This window comes from Typopeltis vanoorti, chromosome 5 (genome assembly GCF_054136105.1).
Source record: "Typopeltis vanoorti isolate ZY-2024b chromosome 5, IOZ_Tvanoo_1.0, whole genome shotgun sequence".
Taxonomy (NCBI): Eukaryota; Metazoa; Arthropoda; class Arachnida; order Uropygi; family Thelyphonidae; genus Typopeltis; species Typopeltis vanoorti.
The window spans coordinates 50,947,745-50,972,500 of record NC_143553.1 but is presented as its reverse complement, the minus strand read 5'-3'; the positions used below and the strand labels follow the sequence as shown (position 1 = coordinate 50,972,500).

At 35.5% G+C, this 24,756-nt stretch overlaps 1 protein-coding gene across 1 annotated transcript in view; it reads right to left on the bottom strand.

Annotated features, from left to right (window-relative positions):
* Window positions 1-2,110: 2,110 nt before the first annotated feature.
* Kcmf1 (Potassium channel modulatory factor 1) overlaps window positions 2,111-24,756 on the bottom strand; it is a 293,565-nt gene continuing 270,919 nt past the window's right edge. Inside the window, exon 8 of the mRNA XM_090393120.1 lies at window positions 2,111-2,230. Within this exon, the coding sequence (XP_090249246.1) occupies window positions 2,196-2,230 (35 nt within the window). The 3' untranslated portion in view covers window positions 2,111-2,195. The remainder of the gene's footprint in view (window positions 2,231-24,756) is intronic.

Sequence of the window (24,756 nt, the reverse complement as noted above, 5' to 3'; positions counted from 1 at the left end):
AATTAACCAATGGTAGGATAAACTTTAATGCTGATGGTAAGGAGACAAGAGAAGAAATAGTTGAATTACTGAGTACTTCTTTGCTAGGGTGGAGATACTGCAGTTATAAATGACTGAGACTGACATGCAAACAGAAGTAAATGAAATGGATGTGCTTAGGATAAAAGTATTGGGAAAGTTAATTAAGAACAAAATTCTGGAATGGATGACCAACAGGCATATGATACTTTATGGAGGGAGACACAGTGACTTTGTGAGGGGTAGGTTTTGCTTTAGTAATATACTCACTTTTTACAATAAAGTGACAGCTGAGTTAGATAAAAGAAATTGTTACACCATGATACTGCAGTACTTTGCAAAAGGCATCAAACAGGATGTCACATCAAACTCTCTTAAGTAAACTGAAACAAATGTGATGGATAAAAAGCTGGTGACATGAATAAGACGATGCCTGATGGACCAACATCAAAGAGTAGAATATGGCAAGCAGAATCCAAGAGAAGGTGGATGAGTAGTAGTGTGTTATGGGCTTTATTACTTGGGCAATGTTATTTCATTATGTGATGCCTCCATGGAGTCGAAGTTCTCATTGGGGGCGGGCACTCTACTTTACACAGACATTCAACTGTACTTAAACCACAATCTACATACTGAAAATCCATTGTCTTTGTTATATCACTTACTGCCCACTAATGGTACTTAGTGGGCAGGAACTTAATTGTTCATTATACTTTTGTTTGTTAACCGCATATGTTCTGTGGCCATGATTGACAGGTAGGTTGAAAAACTCTAGTTTCTAGGAATTAAAAAAAACCTCTGCTACCTTTGTATGAGATTTGCAAACTCACTTTGAAGTGAAAAAGTCCATATAAAGATTTCTTTCATCATGAGAACCAAACTCATGTCTGTTCCATTCTAAAGACACACTGTCCAGTTGTTCTTCCAACTGTGATACACAAGCATTTATTTAATTTGAACATTAAAGATACAGAGATGTGGGGAGGATGAGGGATATCGAGTTGTACACTGTTGATACAAAACTTGTGTCATATGTGATGTACAGATCTGCAAGATGATTTAAATAGATTGACAGTGTGAGCAAAGTATAATGGCCAGTTTAATGAATGTGGCAAATTGAAAAGTTCTCTGCTTTGGGATGAAAATATTACAAGCAGTGTATTATATTGCTGAAAATTGGATGCATGAAACTGATGAAGCTATGAATTTGAAATAATGGTGAACAGGGAACTGAATTTCAGTGGATACAGTGCAAAAATGGATAAAATAACTCAAAAAATCACTTGAATAATGAAGAACACACTGACAATTAAAAATTAAGGTTATTATTCCTCACTACAATGTTTTGGTGTGGGCACATCTGGACTATTATGCACAAGATTACTGGAATTTGGGGATGTAGAAGGGTATTCAGAGACAAGCGATCAAAATGTTGATGTATGGATTACTCCATGAGGATAGGCTACAGCTCTGTGAGTTATAAAGTTCAGCTGATAGGCAAAAACAATCAGAAGTAAGAGAACCAAATCAGTTTCTAAATGGATTTTATAGAATAGATGGTTAATAAGTTTTTCCCAATACATGACAGGACAAGTGGAAATGGAGGGGGGGTGTCACCCTGTAAATTATGTAAGAGAGTGCTTAAAAAAAGGTCACAAGCAAAGACTGACTAGAGTTTTTGCTGGAACAGTGAATGAGTTAAAAAAAAAAGAGAGAGAGTTGATGGGAACATTGTGTGAGCAATGGTTAGTGTTAGCCTCCCATGATGAGTCTTTTGACTCATCATGGTGCATCATGACTACATCAGCCTGTAGGATGGAGGTCAGAGATGCTATTTACACAGACTGGTTGGCTTTGGAGAAATTTTCAACAAAAATCACACAATAAACCAGCTTACTTAATAATAAACTTAAATAAATTGAACAAACTTATGCTACTTGAAATAAAGGCTGTAAAAAAGTGATAATCTCCATTACTGCTTATTGATATACCATTTCTAAAGCATAAGGAAAGCTTCAAAATGCTAAATTAGTAAAATAAAGATACTTTTCATTAATAATTAAATATTTATTTATTAAAATAAAGACAAAAACACCATATACAATATTTTCTTTTCACATGCCTTCAGGTAGAGAGGATAGTTATTTTGCTGTTGGTGCCAGATAACTAATTTATTTTCATATTGGAAACTGTGAAATTTCTAGAGGTAGCTCTGAAATTAGAAACCAAAAGATAAATATTTAACGATTATTCATATGGATCAGCATTTAACAGATATTAAAGTTATATTTATTGTCAGGATAAACTTCCGTACTTAAATAACTCAAAATTTAATTCCTTCATGGTTATTAATGAAACAGTAATTGTAAGATTCTGAAACTACAGTTATAATTCTGCTTCAGAACTAAAAATAATATAATGAAATGTGTAAATGATTAAATCAACCATACATACCCCCCCTCCCCCTGTGACACACACATCACCACCATTCAAAGGCCAGTGTTAAGGGCAGATTTGTCAAGTACAGATAGGCCGTGAAATGCAAAACCTCTAAAAATGTAACTTTATTAATTAATCTTATTTCAGGGATTTGCTCCAAAGATATGCTGTTTTTGCCTCATTTCTTTTCTATAGGTATTTTTATGAGAACACTGCATATGCATATGAGAGCGAGTGAGTGAAATGGCTTAGCACCATTCTTGTAAACACCTGAGCATCTGTGCTGGTCAACATCAGTTTCAAACTAAAGCAACTTCCTTTCCTTCTCTTTTAATTCTTGTACATCTGTCCTTTGGAATGGTCTTCCTCTTGCTCTTCTTAAAGATTACTATTATTATTATTATCGTTACATGACACCTCCAAGGAGTCATCACAGGAATAAATCAATAAGCACAAACAGATCACTACTTTCTCTTTAACTTCTTACTTGAAGATGGCACTTAACATGTTATAGATTTTGCAACCTTTTGTGCATGGAACTGATATTAAAAAAAATATCTATCTCTATATATAAATACAGTGCAACATTAATGATCATGCAATATACTAATCCCAAGAACCATTGGCAATCTTGTACCACAAATAGGCAAACTTTTCAAGCATCATGGTGTGGTATTTTCATATAGAAATTCTACTCCAAAAAGTTAAAACTTAAAATATTGAAGAATTTGTAAAAATGAGCCAATGCAGAAAGGACAGGATATGCAGTCAAGCTTAGCTCCTCTCTGATGCATGCCACTATATACAGCCTGGCATAAACATATTAATGAATAAGTGTCTTAAGGCTACTAATAAAAATGAAAGTGGATTACTCTAACTAAATCAAAAGTTTCTAAGAATCAGTGAAATCAAACTCAAAGGAATATTTGTAGGATTTACAAATTAGAGAAATATAAGATTGTGCATTTGATGACACCAACAGACTGGCAGAAAATTAAGAGCAACTTGTTAAACTTTGCAGTAATACAGTCATAGGATGTAAAATAAAATATCACAGAATTGCTTCTGAACTTTAGATGCTATTAATTATGCATACAGAGAAGTAATGCTCAAAAATTGCAGTAAGCAAGCATGTTGTCAGATAAGAGATGATGCTTAAGAGGCAAAATATTTGATAAAAGTTGAAAGTTTTTTCACTTGGTTATACTATAAATTAAAGATGCCAAGAAATTATATTCTTGGTTTAATTCTTTATCCAAGTGAAGGCAAACAAAGTTTGCATGTGAAGTATCTTCATGGCTGGGCTACTTGTATATACAGTCTCATGACTTCACATCAATTGCCTTAGTATGCCATAATGCAAAGCACAAATCCTTTTGGGTGTGTATAATGATATGCATTATGGAAAGGGTCACAGCCCAGAAATTTCAACCTTTATTGAGGTATGTTAAAGTGCAAAGGAATACTTCTCCAAAAGCTCTGAGTGATCTACAAGATCACTCTAAACCTCAATGAGTGACCCTAAAGGATTGCCACTAAACTCAGTGGTGGCTCCATTCAGTAAAAGCAAAAACCTGCTGACAAGTAGAACCTCTCTCTACTCCCCAGGAAGCAAGCAAACTCAAAGGCAATTACGTGCAGGCCTTCTCCAAAAACTAGGATGATCCCTCAGGTCACCCAAACTCAATGAGTGACCTAAAGGATCGAACCTCATTCTCACTGAATGCCACTAAAGGACCAAATCTCAATCTCACTGAATAACCCTAAAGGATCACTGCTAAACTCAATTACTCTTAACCCGAATCACTCCAGGACAGTAGCAGCTCCACCTAATGACAGGCAAAAACCCACCACCAAGCAGAGCCTCTCTGCTTGCCAGAGAGGCTGTGGGAAGATTATCTGAGAACATTATCACTGTTCAAGTGTGGACTTTCTCCAAAACTTGGACGATCTCCCAATCAATGAGTGACTCGAAGGATCACTCAACTCATTACTGAGCAGTGGTTCCACTCAGTGACAAGGCTGATCCTTCCACCGAGCAGAACTGCTTTCTCTGAGCGACCCAAAAGGATCACCACCAAATCCATCACTCCTGACCTGGATAACTCCAGGACAAGAAACTCAACAGTGACTCCACTCAATGAAAAACAAAGGCCCCCACCAAACAGAAGCTCTCTACTCAACAGGAAGCAAGCCCAAAGATGAACATTATTTAATTTCATCAATGGGAGCCAGACCCAGAAGGGATACCAAGGATGAAGTAATGCAGAACGTATATATTTCCTATATACAAGTAGTGAAAAAGCAGATTATCTTATTATTAAAATTCTCTGAATTAGAGACAGATGTTGGAAGTTTTGTTTATTTTACTATATAGCTTGCTAATGATTAGCGTACACTCCATTCCCCTTCATCATTTACCAAGGCTTGTAGTTCTTAGATGACTGTAGCTATATAGTCATGGTAATAAAATTAGTTTAATTATTTAAACAGTAATTTTCTAGCCATTTTCAGGTGGGGAAGGGTGAAGATATAATTTAATGAATTTTAATGCTATTTTTAATGAATTCTAAAACACATTCCTATCTTATTTCTCAGAAGAAAAACCATACCCAACTGTCCCTTATTTTGATAACATTCTTTTCACTAACCAAGATCAGTTCTCTCTTCTTTGGTTGAATTTTACATTAGCCTATCCTGGTATAAACATTACACCTCTTCAGTCTCAAAAAGCTTACTCCTTGTCATTCTAAACTGTATTTATTTTCCTCAAATCATAACATTTTATAAATCTCAAATTTTTCCAACTCTAGAATATTGTTCTCAGATTCAAGTGGCACACTAAAAATCTCCTTCAGAATTGTTGTTTGTATCAAGAAGAGAGCTATTTGCTTAATAAATTATACCTTTCTCATTGACTCCATCCAATTACTTTCCTATAGAATGCTGTGTTTCTGCATTATGTCTTTTCCATAGATATTTCTATGGATGCTGCTCCACTGAACTGTCTATCACCATTTCTCTGGTTTCCTTTAATCACATACAAACAAAGGGAACTGATAGACATCCAAATCTGCTTAAGTTCCAAACTCACAGAACCAACTTATAATTTTCCTTCATTCAATAAACCTCTGTTTTTTGGAAGAGTCTTCCCTATACCATTTTCACAAATAAAAAAAATTAAAATTAAAAAAAGAGACAAACAGCTCTTCAAGAAACACATTAAAAGATTTTTTTCTTTCTCATTACTTGCCTAAATACTGCACCATTGATTTTATAGGTCTTGCATCCCTTCATGTGTGCAGAAGTTCACATGGAGAGAAGACACAAGAAATACGAAAAGTCTCATTGACTATGTCATTATTAATAGTAATATCTTCATGATGGTTTACAATATAAGAGTGCAGATGATTTGATATTGGAAGTAATCATTACATTCTCCTTAGTAGGATAAAAATGGATATCACATGGAAAAGAGTGAGAATTAAGGATGAACAGCGTTTACAGGTAAACTGTAGACTCATCTATACAAACATTACTGAAGAAAATTTGAAGCATTTGGAAAACAAGAACCAAACCATGGAGTCTCAGTGGCAAACTCTGAAGAAGACATTGATTGACTGATTCGGCTATGGAAGTATGTAGTGAAGTTGTCTGTAAGGATAGAAAAATAAGAACTCCATGGTGGACACAACAAGTTAAAAAAGCAGTTCTAGAAAAGAAGGAAGTACACGAAAAAGTTCCTAATAAGTAAGTTGGCATATACCCTAAAAATACAGAGAAAAATATAAGATGTGTAAGAACAACTAAACAAAAGTCATGGGAAGAATTTGGTAAGAATACTGAATATAAATATTAGGAAGGTGATAAAATGTTCTGGAGGCTATTGAAAAAGTTTAGAAATGGAGAAAAGAGTACTGTAAAAGGAATCAGAGATGATAGAGGCGACATGAAAACAGAAGATACCCAAGATCAGGGGTGTTCAACCTTTCAGACAGTGCGGGTCGCATTAAAAATTTCAATAAAGCCCGTGGGCCACTAAGCTATACTGCAGTATTTAGAATTGTAAGATGCTTTCTAGATTCACAAGGAACGCTGTGCATTTGATACTTTACATAAAATCATATAAAAATAAACAAACTCAGCTTCAAAAGCATAGGTAGGAGTTGGGTTCAAGTAAATACAATCAATATTTGAAAAAAGATAATTTAATGAAGAAAACATTCATTTTTTACAATGTCAATGGGAAACTTTGCAATGCTTTTCCTTGACCAGCTTGTCGATGTTGGCATCAGTGTTGGAAGTCGCTATGCACAGAGTATTCTCAAGATGTTGGCCCGTAATCTGAGTTCTTGTCTTGGACTTCACATGCTTCATTCTGGAGAAGAACTGCTCACATAAGTATGTGCTTCCTAACAAAGACCACATCTTCAAAGCATGCCGGTGAAGATTAGGAAATGCGTTCTCAGAAATGTAGTCTTTGTAAAATGTAAGCAAGGGCATACTGAATGAATAATTTTTCTCTCAAAGAAGAGTTGTTTTGGAGTTCAAGCAGCTCCATTTGTACTGAGCCTGGCATTTCGGCAGCATTGACACTGAATGGCACTGAAAATAAATCTAAAGAAGACTGCTGGTTACAAAAATTACTAAATCTCTCTTCGCAACACAGCTAATTTTGTAGCATATTCATCAAGAGATGAACAATTGGACTAAAAGCTAAAAAAAAAAAAAAAAATCAGCTAACGCCTTTTTATTCCCGTATACGGGGAGTAGGCGAGGCCATTTAGCCCTATCTAACTTTTGGAGACTGAGTGGGCAGTTCAATCTCCACTGGTACCCAATCAGAGATAGATGGCCCAAGGCTATCACTAATTAAGCGGTACACAGTGAAGAGAGATGGCTCAAATGTGCCGCCATCTCGTGGTCCCTAACCCTAACACAATATATTTAATGTCTGAAATAATGTACGGTCGATTTTCTTGAGTTTACGGGACAAAAAACCCGCTTGCCCGTGCCAGAGATCGACTAACTCGGGAACCAATCGAAAAAAGGCTTAGAAAAATTTCCTCTAGTCGCTGACTAAACTCGAAACCAAGACTTCCTTCGTGCGGCCAAGCGCCGTGGTGTGCAAATGCCACATCCACTGAGCTACACAGGCTTTTGGACTAAAAGAGAAACTGAAAATGAGTTAAGTCTTTTTTCACGAGTTGTGCCTCCCAATGTTTGAGCTTGGCCACAAAACCTTTGATGTGATCAAACAGAGTGTGCACCAGTCGATCTTTGGATTGTAGCTGTGTATTTAGGTCATTCATATGCAACGAGATGTTGGTCACAAAGGCAAAGTCTGTCATCCACTTCAGATCGTTGAAATCCGCAATCAGCTTCCCCTTGTTTTGCATGAACTGCTGTATTTTGCTCCTTAAGTCAAAGACCCTTTTAAGAACCTTCCCTCTGCTCAACCAACACACATCACTATAATAAACCACATCACCGTGATCCGCTTCACACTCTTGGGTCAAAAACTCTTGGAATTGATGATGATTCAATCCTCTTGTCCTAATAATGTTGACGACAGTCACAACAACTTTCATGACATTCTTAAATCCAATAGTTTTCGCACACAAATTCTCCTGGTGGATTAAACAGTGGTAATGGATGAAATCTTTTCTTTCTAGTTCCAGTTCTTTCGGTAGCAGCGCAACAAACCCTTTGTTCTTTCCCACCATAGCAGGGGCACCATCGAGGGTTGGTTAAGCTGAGGTTGAAATGCAGGAGTGTTTTCTTGGCAGCTTCAAGAATATCAGTGCCTTTCGTCATTCCCTTCATAGGTACGAGCACTAGCAGTTCTGTCACAGTGAATTGTTGATCAATGCCACAGACAAAGAAAGTCAGTTGTGCTGTATCCTTCGCATCTGTGTTCTCATCTAAAATGACGTATATGATGTAAATTCGGACGACTGTTTTTTTAAAGTTCCTTCAATGTCATTGGCAAGTTCTTTGACATGTTGTGCTACAGTTACCCCAGAAAAACTGCTTTTTAAAAAGTTTTTCTGGGGTAACTGTAGCACAACACTTCCTTATTATTTGGGCACAGAATTTCCCCAGCAGCGATGAGACACTCTTTCACGTGCAAGAAGGCTTTTGATTTTTAAGCAATTTTTTCAGCTATTACATAACTTACTTTGATGCACACTTCGCTCTCTTCCCTCTACCTTTTGAACGTACCCTGCTGGCATTCTAAATCAATTTGGATATGGTTCACTTTGTCCACACGAAGCTTCCCTTGAAGGTGATCGAAATTGGATGCATGCTTTGTCTCATAGTGTCGATTTATATTGTATTCTTTTGATACTGACACTGACTCACGACAAATTAAACACTATGGCTTATTGTTGATCGGCACAGAAAAGTACAAATTGGTCCACTTTTCATTAAAAACCCGACAAGAATCACTCGATTTACGCTTTTTACTCGTAGCCGCCATAGTGATGGAAGGTGAACCCCAAAAATTATCCAAAATGGCCTTGTAATGGTTATTATCCACTGAATATGTCTCACACTAATGAAAAAAGTCTGGCAATATAAATCACAATAGACTATGGCTGACATGACGAACCTGTGTATGCTTATACACGAATATCACACTGTTCACGCCTGACTGACTGTGGATGAGATCCTCTTGTATTTATATGAAAATAACGAAGTATTGAGACCTTCGAGATGCATCTGGAAGGCACTAGACAGCACCCTTGAACGAACTACTGGTTCAGCCATCTACCTGCGACGTTAGTACTACTTAAGTAGCACTCGGCGCTGGTAGATGGCTGAAGAAGCATGTCTATTTAATATTTCTTTTTATAGGATTTTATGTAAAGTATCAAAAGCACAGTGTTCCTTGTGAATCTGGAAAGCATCTTACAATTCTAAATACCGCAGTATAGCTTAGTGGCCGGCGGGCTTCATTGAAATTATTTTTTATTTAACCCCTTAACGTACCAATTAAAAATCAGAAAGCGTTCGTTTTTCTGCCAATTTTTTGTGCGAGGGTGATTTTCTGGATCAAATTCATCATTTGAAAAATAATGATGAATTTGTGCAAACACAAACGAAATAGCTGATACACGCGTTGGCAACTTTTCTTGGCTGAAAGGAAATAGGCACAAGATTGTCTAGCGTCTATATTCAGTTGTATTTATATGTGAAACCAAAATTCAAAATCAATTTTGGTGCAATAAACAAAAGATGTGTCACAGATGTCTTTGCACGTTAAGGGGTTAATCGTGTTTTAATGTTAAATAGTTATTTTTTCAAAATGGCCAGCAGACCACGGCAAAGAGCTCCACGGGTCATGCGTTGAAGCCCCTGCCCTAGATGTTAGGAATAACTGTTTTGAAAGAGTGTTAAACAAAACAAGCAGTGATAGAACACTAGTAGAAAATTTTCCAGAAGAATGCAAACAGGAGTACACATTAACATTTGAAGTAGAAAAAGCATCAAAAACTTGAAATGTGAAAAGGCAGCTGGAGTAGATGATATTTGCCCAGAAATGCTCAAATATGGAGATATAACAGTTTGCAGTGTCTACACTGCATAATTCAGAGGACCTGGTAGAAAGTTGGATTCTGGATTATTAATAATAGTTTTCATTTTTATAAAGAAGGGAATAAAACTAAATTGAGAATTAACGAGAATTTCTCAGCTAAGTGTTCCAAGTAAGATTTATACAAACATACGTGAAAAGATGCTGAGAAAAATTGTGGAAGACAAACTTGGAGAGGAACAAGCTTTGTTCAAGCCAAACAGAAGTTGTCACGATCAGATTTTCATTTTAAGACAAATAGTTGTGAAATCATGGGAATATGATAAGGATCTGGAAAAGGCATATGAAAAGGTTTTAAAAACACTTAGTTATATGGGATAAATGGAACATTATACAGAGCAATACAAATTGCCTATGCTTAAAGTTATAAGTCAGCAGTTAGTATTGAAAGAAATACAGGAAGAGTTTGATGTAAAGTTAAGAGTAAACAAGGATGCACATTATCTCCCGTCTTATTCATTATCTATGTGGATTGCATTATGAAAGAAAATTACATTAAATCTGATATTAGAAGTGAAGATATAAATTTAGCAGCTTTATGCAGCTGATGTACTCCTAAACACATCCAGTGCAAGTTCTCCGGGATTATCTAAGTAAATTGTATAACAGCTGTAACAAATTTGGCATGAAAATCAACAATAAGAAGATGAGAACTATGGAAATAAGCAGGAATGTAGAAAACTTCAGCTGCATTCTCAGTGGGCAACCTACAAAACAAGTAAAATATTTCAGCTATTTAGGCACAGTTTTTAGCGAAGATGGCAGGTTAAATCTGGAAATTGACAACAGAATAAGTATAGCTGGTATGGTGGGTAGTCAGATGAATAAATTTATATGGAATAAGAGAGAAATTAGGCAAAACATAAAACTATCAGTGTACAAGACAGTGTTAGTGTTCAAACCAGTTTTTAGTTATGGATCATCTGAGAGTTGAGTTAGAAATAAAGAACTTGATCGAAGACTAGAGACCATAAATACAAGAAAATTCTGAGAAGGTTAGGAGAGAACAGATGGCAGAATCATAGTAAAAATCAAGATATCAAAAGGAACTCGTCATTGTTTGCATTCAAGAATATGTAATCAGACCTAATATAAAGCAGTATGGCCACCTTAACAGAATTAGAGAGGAAAGAGACTCAGAGGAAGACCAAGGTCTAGGTGGATTGATTCAGTCAGAAACGCTTTAGAAGAATGAAATGTTAGATACAACAATATTGGAGTGTAATTCTCATGTCAAGTATATATATATATATATATATATATATATATATATATATACTTGAAATGAGAATCACATTTGAGATTTTTTGTATCATTTAGTCAGTTCACCAATATTAATTTTACAAATAAAATTTAATCAAAACCGTTCCAAGCACATTTCATATATAGATTCCTTGGAAAGAAGTCAACAGACACCACAGTGTGTGAGGAACAGCCATGGTGTCCATTTTAAAAAGATGTAGAATCTCCTTTCACTGCAATGACTGCAGCAATCCTACAGGGCATACTTTTCACAAGAGCATATGATAGCGATCAAAGGAATTTTGGACCATTCTTCATGTAGGCATGTAATGAGATCCTGGACTGTTGTGAGATGGATGTCCCTTGACCTCACTTGACACTCCAGTTCATCCAACATCACACAGGTGTATACCATCACATTGCCTTCTCTGAATTTCATAGTTGGGGTTACACACCTGGTAAGAGGCATTCACTGGGCATCCACCACACTTGTACATCTGCTGTGTAGTGTGTATTTGTCACTCCGTAACACAGCTTTCCAAAGCTTCCACATCCCACTATACATGCTCTTTGTGCCATGAAAACCATGTTGTGAACCTCGATTCTGAATGCTTTAGTGCAAATTTATATTCCAGTCACGTTTGGTGAGTTGTCTACTGTGGGTAACACTTGCAGTTGACTCCCTGCTCTTCCATCTCAGTATGCTATCACTGACTGTTGACCTGGAATGGTCCAATTTGTCAACAAATTGCTGAACAGATAGGTCCTCAACATGGCATCCTATCACAATGCCACCTCCTTCAGCCATTTCACCTAGATTCAGTTGCACTGACTTGGGAGCATCATATTACTCCAATTTATACTGGCTACAAACATGTGACTCATTACATGGCATGATGTCCATGGAAGTGTTCTTTCCAAGCAGTGTATTTAGAACTGTAAAAAAAATTTTTAAAGAATAAATAAAAAGTTTATTTTCATGGAGTGCAGTATATAGCAGCTAAGCATGGAAAAGTAAAGAGATGATATTTCAGAGCACAAATTTCCAGTCTGTACGTCGTGATGCTGATCATTCATGTTTGTGCCACACGTTTTGATGAAGTGGACATAAAAGATTTTTTTATCTAAATTATTCAGATGTTCTTTCATGTATTTCTGGAAAGACCATAGGAGGTAAGCAATGCACTGTTTGGTACAGTAGGAAGTGGTTTGCCCATGATCTGCAAAACATGGAGAAAGGTGCTATTATTTATTTTTTTATGTGATGTTACAGTGAGTGATGCTATTTGGATAAACTAACTGCCTTTTAGGAGGAGAAAGCACAACCCATTTGCACAAGGGAAGAGTTTTTCTGTATTGGTCCTTTTGAAATCAGATACAAATTTGAGTACCCAGATTGAAGAACTCAAAAAAAGTTAGTACTTCAATCTGGATTCTTAAGTCAAAAATGTGATATGGTTTATTTTATTATTTTATTTAATTGTTCTTGGACTGGCTTGCTACTTTTGGGAATAAAGACTTAGTTTTTGGTTCAGAAGAGTGAAAGCAGAAGTCATGGAAAAGAAATGCTGTACTACTTGGGCCACTGTACTGCTAAAGAACTCAAGGTTGAGTGTGTAATGGAAGGCATTCCAGAGGAAAGGAAACTTACATAAGGTTTCATCCAACCAATTGATACCATAATCTATCATCTATGATAGTAGGTGGTAAGAGGTCAGCAAAATTTTATAGTGCAGCAGAAGAAATGTTTAAGAAAAGATCAAGCAAGTTGGGAGAAGGACAATAAAGGTTATATGGTATTTTGGGTGTGAATATGGAATTCATGCATACTAATGATAGAACTCAAGGAACAATAAATAAGAGACAGCATCTTCAGAGCACAAGTTACAACTATTGCACCTAACTTTCTTGGGAATAAGGAGGATCCAGAGGTGTGCAAACAAAATAGCCTCTGGTCTGAGTCCCCTTATCAGGATAGAATGAAAGATTGTGGATTGTTCATAGGCAGAAAAGAGGTGATATAAAAGAAATATATAGGGAAGAAAACAAAGGAAGTTACTCCTAGAAGTTGTGTAAAAGCATATTTAGAAAAGGCACAAAAAAATTATTTGCTTGGAGAGTGGTGGTGAATGAGTGGATGCCGGAGGGATATGCGAGCGCCTTACAAAAGAATGATTTTTAAGAGAGGTCTTTGAACTCTCTGGAGATGTCTGTATAATCATAATAGTCTCTTCCAGTCTTGTCAGTGGAGCTGAGAAGAAAGGCTGGTGTTTTGGGCATTAAACTCACCAAGGAAAATGGACTGCAGAAAATCAAGCTTCAGGGATATCAAAGAGCCAAAAAGAGTGATTTTCAGAATTTGGAGAGCATCAGATGTTGCAATTGAATGTGACAAAACGAGGCAAAGAAATTTTGAGACAGAAATCCTCCATCTGGCATTCTCTGGCTAGGATATGAGATTGTACATATGTACAAGTAGCATTCTCATCATAGAAAGAATAATACAAAGCATAGCTCAGGAAGCAGTAGCAACAGCTACTGCTTCCTGTGGTTAAGATTTTAACCTGCTTCCACAGGTTAAGATTTTTATTAGAAATTATAATTATTATTACTACTGCACCCTCCATTGAGTCAACAGAGCGATCATGAGAGGTTCATTCAACTGACAACATATTTATCATACCGAATTTTAAAATCCTTAACACTCCTTGCATTTAACAACATATTCTAGTTAATGCGTTCCATTCACTGACAATTCTTCATGTAAAAAATCTACTCCTCACGTCCTTCTTCGCCACACTCTTATATAACTTCTAGGGATTGCCTTCTACTCTTTTAATAATCTCATCTGTATTAATCTGATAAAATCCTCTCATTATTATTATTATAATGGATATTTCCACGGAATCAAAAGACTTATCGCGGGAGACACACCTTTATACACACAATACTCATCATACCTCTTTAGTTGTGAGTACTCATCAGAGTACTCACAACTACTCTGATGAGTACTCAACTAATTCTGGCAAGCCATTCCACTTATTCACCACTCTATTAACAAAAATAATCTAATCTGCACAGCTTTACTAACTACTCTTACACAACTTCCAGGGGTAACACCTGGTTCTCTCTATTCATCACATATCGAAAACTTTCCTTTATGTCATCATACAAAAGTTCCCCCTTCGATAACTCATAAGTTTCTATAATGTCCCCTCTTTACCACCTATCAACTAAACTTAAATATCTACACACACATATTCAATTATTCTCATAGGGAGCATTCCATAGACCTGTCACCGCATCTCTGGATCCTCTACGCTATCTCCTGATCCTCAAAGAAACCAAGTTGACCAAATCTGCATGCCCTAGTGAAGATGCAACCAAATCATAGCTTCATAAAGAGGAATAATAACCTTCCTCTCTATCTTTACTTACTAGTGTGTGTGTGTGTGTGTGTGTTTGTATGTGTTTATCAACATCCAAGTAATCCTTTGAAGTATTTTATCAACTTTTGCAACTTCAACTCTCTGTCCACCAAAAGTACCTAGCTCATCAATTTCTTTCAATCTAGTACACCATCAACATGATACACAATATGCAACCTTTCCAACTTGAAGTGCATAACCTTAAATTATGCAACATTAAATTAACAACCATTATCTTTCACTCACAATGTCTATCTATTTAAATTATTCTGCAAACTATCTACATCACCTATATCAACTACTGCACTCTGCAGGTTTGCATTATCAGCAAACAACTGAATATCCCCACTTAAATCTTCCCCTATATCATTAATATATATAAACTAAAGAGAGGCTTTAGTACAGACACCTAAGGCAATCCACTAATAATCCTCATTCTCCTAGAGTCAACTTACCCATATACTCCCTGATATCTGTCTGTCAACCTTCCCCTATCCATGCCTCCAGTTTCATATCCTTTATTATTATTGTATGGGCACTTCCATTGAGTCCTATCATAATCTATCACAATTTATCATACCTCTTCCTGACTCCATTAACAGACAGAGCACTCACAACTGACTCTGGAAACCCATTCCACTCATTCCCAACTCTTCACGCAAAAAATCTAGTCCTCTCACCCCTACTAATCATACTTTTATTCAACTTCTAGGGATAACTTCTTTTGGGCCCCTCTATCCAAGTGCTGAAAGATTTCCCCTGCATCCTATAAAACCCTTTAACCAATGGTGAGCTATAAGGGGCTCGCCCAAGCCCTTTGTTAATTTTTTTTTCATGCGAGTCCCTTGTTCTTCTCGTTTACTTTTTTATATTTAAAAAAAAAAAAAAAAAAAAAAAAAAAAAAAAAAAAAAAAAAAAAAAAATCGAAATATATTAAGCAGCTAACTAACTTATACAGTAACCTAACAAAGTGATTTTATTAAATAAAATAGTATAGTTACTGATACTACCATTTTACAAATAAGAATTCACTTTTGGTAATCGCATATAAATAAATAGGACTATAAAATAATGCTCCTTGATTGGTACCGTTGATTATCACTTGAAGTATAAAAACAAAAGCGAAATATAACGTATTTCAATATCATTGTGTTTAAATAATATTTATTTATTATTTATAGATTGTTTGTCATAAAAACGTCTAGCGCAAAGAAAACAAATTTATTTTGTTTATAAAAAATGCGGACTATTGCATATGTGCAATTATAAAAGGGCCTCACCAACTCCCTATAATGAAAGAAAAGGCGTTAGCCTGATTTATTTTTTATTTTATTTATATATTTTGATAGTTAAAAAATGCTTTTCTTATGTAAGATAAATTAACACAGATGATTGCGTGCAAATATTTCATGTTTAGATCATAAAATATTTGCTTAAAAATATAGCCTTTACAGGTTGATTGTCCCCTCATACTTTTTGATTAGCATTTGTACATAAGCTGTATTAATAAAAGTTTTTGTGTGAAATACGGCTTTGTTTGCTCGACGATGCGAGCCCTTTGTTAAAATTTCCATAGCTCACCACTGCCTTTAACCAACTTAAATGTTTCTATCATTCTCCTCCTTTTCTCCAACTTTTGCAATCCCCCACCCACCCACCCACACACACAATCTATCCTCATAGTAAACATTTCACAGGCCACTCACCCTCTTGGTTGATCATCTCTGAATTCTCTCCACCACTTCCTCATCCTCAAGAAACTTAGGAGACCAGACCTGAGCACAGTAATCCAGATGTGGATGTATCAAGGACCTGTAAAAAGGAATAATAATTTCCTTGTCTCAACTTGGTGTTCTTCAATAGCCAAGTAATCTTATGGGCTATCTTAGAAATATGTCATCTGAACTTTAACTCTGTCTACCCCCCCCCCCCCCCCAAATCTCTAGCTTCATCTATTTCCTGGAGTACAGTTCCATCAATGTGGTACATAGCTTACTGTCAAATGTCTTTGCAAAATCAAGCAGTATCATGGTGCAGGCATTTTCCTTATCTCATTCTACTGTCACTATCATAAAATGTGAGTAAATTATTAAGGAAGGAACTTAGTAATTCACCAAATTAATTCATGTAGGCAGTATGGCTTTGCAAAAGTCATACTGCCCACCAGAGAGTCTTTATGTACAGGAACTATCGTACTCGCTTTCCACTCCCTTGGAACCTTGCCAGAGTTGAGACTTAGAGTGAACAACTTTGTGAGAGGCACTGCCTATTCTCTTGCACACAGGCCATACCATCCAGTACCACTGTTGTATTCATATTTTTCAATATGCTGAACACCTCCTGTTCATCTATCTCAATTATGACATCAGTCTCTATCACATCAGCCACTTCAAAATCTTCATCTGGATGACAGAGCTTTGCAAATTGATTACACAGTAAAACTATTTCTTTTAGTTCTACTACCTTCTTACTATCACCATTTATTAAAGTGATATGGGAAACCTTTATCTGGTCTCTTTCAAGAAAGGTGAGTTAACCAGTCTCATATTAAGGTAGGGGTTTTTTTCACCAGAAAACTTGGATTTTTTGTCCCCCATAACAGGCAAACCGGCCCCGTGAGCACATGCATCTACAGACATGGGACACTCAGAGGGATAAGGGTAACTGCCTTATCCCCATATTACGGTTGGGAAGTCCAAGGATACTTGAAAGGCTGTAGGTGCTTAAGTGCCTGTTAAAAGCCATTGATGGATGATGATGGATGGATGGATTAAAGTCATTCTTCCTCTTACATGCTACATAATGAAAAAACTTTTCTCAATTTACTCTGGCCTGCTTAGCTAATTTTCTCTCATAATCTGATTTGGCTTTCTTACCATACTAGTCACTCTTCTTGCTTGCACTTTGTACTGCTCATTAGTATGCTGATCACCTTTATCATTTTATTTCACAATGAGCATTGCTTTTTTTTTTTTTTTTGCAGTTTGTTTTATATCTCTACTCACTTAGCTCCCATTTGTTTTATCCTCCTTACAATGAATATGAAATCTAATATGCTTTTCTGAAACCATCTCCAAGAAGCCTCCTAATACTGGTAATTATGACAGGCTTATACACTTATGTTCATTGAAACCACATCACCTTACATAAATAAATATAGTTTTTAGTAGTTAAATGGTCATTTTCATTGGTTTATCATTACTTATTTCATTGTATTGCATCATCTATCATTCCCACGGGTTTTTGTGTAACGTAATAGTTGCTGCTATTGTGTCAGAATTTTTTATGCTATAAATAAAAATATAGTGCAAGAGGTAGTTTTCGTATTTTTGTGCTGAGATCGTTATGGCTAGTTCTGTGCAGTTAACACCTCACAGAAAAAAAAGTGCGATTCAAGCTTTGAATAGAGAAGACTTAAAAGGATGTCCAGTAATCCATCTACTGTGGTACAGCTGCTGTTGAAAGGTGAAGGATCTGTTAAAGGAAGAAGACAAGAAGAAAGCCACTGCCTATATCATGCCAAGATTGAGTTCCAAAGCATCTCTATCTCAAAAATCACCATGCATCGTGATGAATGGTGATTTTTGAAAAGAATCACCATTCATCACAATGGAAAGAACAAATAGGAGTTGTGGCAAGCTCTGTAACTATCAGGAGAAGACTCATTCGATAGAGACTGATAGCCAGGTGTCCTAAAAAGAAGCTCTTGTTAACCAAAAAATGATTTGGGCTTCGTTAAATTAGTGCAAAGAGCATACCAAATGGATCCCTGATCAGTGGAAAAGAGTAATTTTTTTCTGACAAGAAAAAGTTTAATCTGCAGAGCATCAATGGAGGACAGACAGTTCAGAGGAGATCAGGGGAAAATTTCAACCCTGTCTGGTGTCAACAGTCAAATTTTCAGCCAAGATGGTCTGGGGGCTGCATGTCATATCATGGTGTTGGTTATTTGCATTTCACAAAAGGCTCAGTGAATGTACAAGTGAACCAGAAAATTTTAGAATTGCTGCCTATTATCAGAGACACTTTTACAGTAACGATGAACTGCATCTTTCGAGATGACTCTGCCCCTTGCCATAGAGCAAAAAGTGTAAGTAATGCTGTTATAATCCTAAAATGCACCATATGAACTGAGTTCAGTACTTAAAAAAGCTTTAGTTTTTTGTTGCAGGTTAATAAGTGGTTCAATGAACACTCAATTCAGTGACTGCCGGGGGCCAGGAAACAGCTCAGATTTCAATGCCATTGAGAATTTGTGGTACCAAATGGAGACTGAAATACACAAGAAGCCATTATAGTGGTATGGAACCATGAATTGACAGTTGCATCCATTAGGAAATTGATTTTCTCAATGCCAAGAGCCCATGAAACACTAAACAGCAAAAAAGTGAATTTTTATTTTTGAAGTTAGTAAAACTGTGTAGTTGAACTAATTTTGATACTGGTATTTGTTTTTATCCAAATTATGACACATCTTGTACCAAAAAGAGCAAAAGATTATTCAACAATAAAAATGTTATGTTAACCTCTTCATTATTTGTGACAATTATTGTGTTATTATCCCTTTTCAAATAAGAATTCAAATTTAATTACCAAAAAACATGGTTATAGTAGGCGATGCAATTTCTATGAATATGAGTGTAGTCCAACATAAACCCTTGCTTGACAGAGATTGCCATGTTTAGTAACCTCCCAGAAACAGACTACATGGTCACTCTCCCCTGACAGGAGGAAGATACATTTTTTGATGCTATTACCAGATCCAGCACTCTCACTTATATCTGGCCATGTTCCCTTTCCTCTCTCTAATCTCAAGTCTCCCATAATTATTGTTCAGCCTGCACTCCCTGTGCTAATCTGCTGATGCATGGTATCCACATCTTCTTATGGACACCCTAATCTATAGCAGCAACCAGCATTATATTTTGTTCTGCTGGCCTCTACCTAGATAAACAAAAATGAACCATTGCCCTTAGATCTAAAATCCTCCTTAACTTCTGTGTTTTGTTGGTTAAAGCTCTTCAGCTATCAACAAGAATACCTCACCTCCTGTGCTATTCCCTCTATCATCCCTGAAAATACAATACCCTTTACATTCTATTTCTGTAACTATTTCACTTTCTGTCAACTAAGTCACACTGATACCTATAATTTTTGGCCAAGTCAAGCGGACCAATGCCAAAAACTACTCTCCTTTATTTTTAATACTTCTGGCATTTGTGTGCATACATTTGAACATTACCTTGGACCCACAGTAACCCTGTGTAATGCCATTACCAATTTATTTGGATTTGAAATGTATGAAACTGCATTCAGCATTGCATAATCATTTCTGTCAGAGGTGGCTGAACCAACACTTGGCTGCAACTTCCCTTTCTCTCTTCACTGGTGATGTTGGAAAAGAATTAAAGAGCAGGGTTATGAAGAGGAGTAAGATTTGTATATATGTTGCTCATATAGAAAATACCAGTCTCTTTACCATAACAGACCCAACAGTGTTTTCCTCCTCACACACACCACAGTGCTTAGATTCATTCCAAGCATGGTGTGGAAGAGTGCATCAGAATTATGCAATAACAGATTGGGATGCCTCCTAATGCATTATGATTAGGTTCAGTTCCATATATACAGTAATACCCTGCCTTATGATGACTAAGACACTGTTGAATTATGATCAATGCCCATTTATACAATGCTTTTCAATTATGATCAATGCCCATTTACATGGCACAGTATTCACTCATAGAATGGTTTTAAAAACATGATGACGATGCCTTGAATCAAACGACATGCAGTACTCATTAACTCAGTATATTTACGTCACTGCTCACTGCATCACTGTCTGTTTTGGTGTTTCACTGTGAATTGTAAACTGTTTATAACTATTATTTTATTTTATTGTTGTTAATGATAGCAGATAAAACTGAAAGTAAGAGTGCTGCTTGCAGTGAAAAGAAGGCATGTAAGCCTATTACATTATATGCTAAGATTAAAGTTATTAAATTTAGTGATAATCAAGGAGAATCTTTATCTATGCATTCAACTTTATGCTTTATTGTAAGCATGTGTTCTTGATGATATTGCTAATTTTTATATGAAGTAACTTTTTGGCAAAATTCTTCAAAGCAGAAGAAAAACACTGCTACTAGCTGTGTTTGTGTGTATAAACATCACAAATGATTAAAGTTAAGCTCTTTCTTCTTGACTTCTCTCATTATTATTCAATGAAGAATATTAGATCACACAGAAGACCATTAGTTTAGCTAAAATAAATCTTTAATACTTCTTTATTATCTTAATTTTTACTTGATGCTTAACAAAACTATAAATTATGAAATAAAATAAATCTTAAAAAAAACAAACAAACACAAATTGATCCATGTAAAAAGATATTTTACATGGATCAATATCTTATAACCCTCTAAGGTGAGATTCATTCATGCAACTTCTCATTTTCTCATGGAAAATTAGTTCTAGGCTTATGCAATGTCTTTTGAGAATATATCAACTGTATATTTAAGAAATGACTGTACCGGGACACAGAATCCTTTGAAGACATGACAGAATTCTGAGTTGATAAGATGCTAGGGAAGAAAAATGTAATAAACAATAGATGGCAAACAGTAAACAGATGAGGATTTTAAAAGAAAACATCCCAGTAATGAAGACATGAAAAAAGAATGGAAAGTTGATAATAGATTAAAAAAAACCCATCCCAGTTACAAAAATATTACCACAGGTAGGAGGACATGAAAATATATAAGCAAAATATTAAAATTACATTAGTTACTATAATAACACTACAACTGGGAACATTAACTCTCAGGATAGAAAGGAGGGTCTGGTAAAGACAACTACAGAAGAAAGTGGGAAAAAATGGGGGAGAAGAATACATAAACTCCAAGGAAATACTACAGAAGAAAGAATAACAGTTGTTTCTCCTTGTGTAAAATGACTTACTGAGTACCTACAGATGTACATACATTAAAAGGAAAAGCAGAAAATAGTGATGCTAATAATTTGTACTTATTCTTCTTCACTGTGATTAAATTTCTCAGACATGCCTTTTCTGTCAGAAAATCTATGCATGTTTCATATTGTGAGAATTATAACTGAACCAGAGTGTCAGAAATTTTTAACATTCAAAGATAACCAAGTGCACAGAAAAATGAATATGCAGTTAATATGTAAACGTGATACGACTGATATTACTGAAGAGCTCAGGAAGAGAGAAAAATGAGAATGCTGCTGTTTGCAATACCAATGATTTTAATGTATTAATTAATCTATGTGATTGCCAGATGTTATTGAGTTAACTTTTAGTATCCCAAGGAACCGTCAGTTGTAATGGAAAGTTATATTAAATGTTCTTTAAAATATAGCAATGAATTAAATAGGATTTTTTTTTTTTTTTGGCAGTCTGTGGATTGAGTGATTTCACTACAACGGTTTCACATCTGCTATTATGATTAGTTGACTGTGTAAGACAATAACTGTATACAGTCAATTCTCACTATGGTAAACACTGCTATATGAATTCACTCACTATAAAAAACTATTGAAAAGTACTGCTCAAGTCCCACAGTATCAATGTTATGCTCAGCCTCTGATCCTCTAAGAAACTATGAGTTTGCTGTTGTGAGAACTGGCTGTATGTATATTAAGGATTGTAAAAGGTGTGGTTTAGGATAACTTCAGGTTTAAATTTGTATATAACTTATGAAATTAATGTCTAATTAAACTTTCATGCTAGCCCGATGCAATATCACATACAGTGAATCAAGTAAGATGTGTGACTGAGGCTGAAGGAAAGTATCGAGGACTGTCATTTACATCTTTAATCAGATTTAGTCCAAAACAAAACCAAAAGAAAAAAATGAGCTGCATAATATGGAATATCAACACATGCTACATATGGTAATCATATCATGCAACTGATACTGACCTAAAAATAAAAAGGGTACCAAATATTTTGTGATGCTTAAAAATTATAATAAAAGCCTAACATTAGAAATACAGACCTTTTCTATATGCCCTGGGACCTGCAGGAAATTTTGCATAGTCCATTTTTCAGCAGTCAGTTAAAAATATACACCACAGCTAATATGATGAAATGCTGATTTGTACCTTTTTCATTTCTTCATCTACTCCAAATTCCCATAAAACGGATTCACTTCAAACGGTATATTCAAATTTAAAAAACAGTGGTTTTAATGTAGCTTTTTTTGGTCTTTATATTTTATTTTTATTAAACATTCATTTACATTTATAGTTTGGATAATTTTTTCACCATATTTTTTAAAATGCCTAGCAAAATATATGGTCAGTTTTTGACTGAGGATGATAAATGTTTATAAAAAATTGAAGTCTCTGTAATCTATATATCTATAAATCTAGCATTATGGTAAACATTTTATTTTGATTTTAATTTTGGTCTATATATATCCTTTTCTTTAATTAATGTAATGTGTATTAAATATTGAAGTTGAGTTCTATCATATAATTGGTTTAGCCACTTATATTAATACAAAATGGAAGAAATTACTTTGTGAATTTTTGGTTATCTTTTCCTCATTGTTGCATCTCCAATACTTCAGTGCAGACAGTCGATCCATCGTTTTCTTGGTCTGCGAATGATCTTTTGTATTTGGTTTCCAGACTCTTACTTAGTTTAACTATTCTTAATCACATCCTATTAACAGATTTCATTCCAATCTTCTTAAATCTTTTAATTTTTCACACTATTAAATTTTGTTTTGCTAACTATTTTTCTTTATGTTTTCATCTCACATGTCAGATTTATCTGTTAATTTGATGTTTTTATTCTTGTTTCGTATGTACTGATTTGTATATTCTTATTTTTGTTTCTTTTGTTAGATCTTTATTTTTCCATATAGTTGAATTTAGACATCCTGATATTTTATTAGCCCACTTCTACTACATCCTGTGTTATATTTTCACTGTTCACAGTTATTCCTAGGTATTTAATTATTATCAACATACCTCCATGGAGTCAAGAGACTCATTACAGGAGGTCACACTCTCACATGCACATCTTATCCTACCTTGACTAATATGCATTCACTACTATCCCTGTACTCACGACGCTCTCAAGTAATGCATTCCAATCACCCACCACTCTTCATGCAAAAAATCTACTCCTCACTCCCTTGCTCACATCCACCTTATACAGCTTTCAGGGATGGCCTCTTGTTCTCCCTGTTTCCAGATATTCTATGAAAAATCTCATCCACATTAATCTTGTAATTACCCCTCACCAACTTATACATCTCGATCATATCTCCCCTCTTTCTTCTATCCACTAGGCTCTGCAATTTGCATTCTCTCAATGTCCTTATATTCCAGAGACCAGAAACTAACTTACTCAATTGCCTCTGGACCCTCGCCAACATCTCATCATCATTTTCAAAACCAGGCAAAAATCTGTGCACATTAATCCACATGCAGCCTGATTAAATCCTTGTACAATGGAATCAAAATATCCTTATTTCTATATGTCAATGTTCTCCACATCTTTCCCATAATCTGCTGTGTTACCCTAGGAAATTTCAAGTTCCTATCAACCATGCATCTCATCTTTGCTTCCGAAATTTTAAAACCTCACACTTTGCTACATTAAAATTTAGGTCCTTTGCAAAACTACATCTGCTCTACTTCTCATAACTCTCCCCAACTTTGCATTATCTGCAAACTGCTGTATATCACCATTTAAATCATTTCCAATGTCATTTAAATACAAATTTAACAACAGATCCCTGGGACATATCACTAGTGACTTTCCTCTTCTGGGATATCACCCCCCCCCCCCATACACAACATGCTGATACCCATAAGACAGCCAATCTCCAAGCTAATGCACTAATCTATTATCCACTCCCCATCTGTTCCAATTTAACTACTAGTTTGCCATGTGGCAATCGAAAGCCTTTGCAAAATCTAAATATACTACTGTATATGCACTGCCCTTGTTCATTGTATTCATCACCTTGTGTAAGTAAACAAATTGCT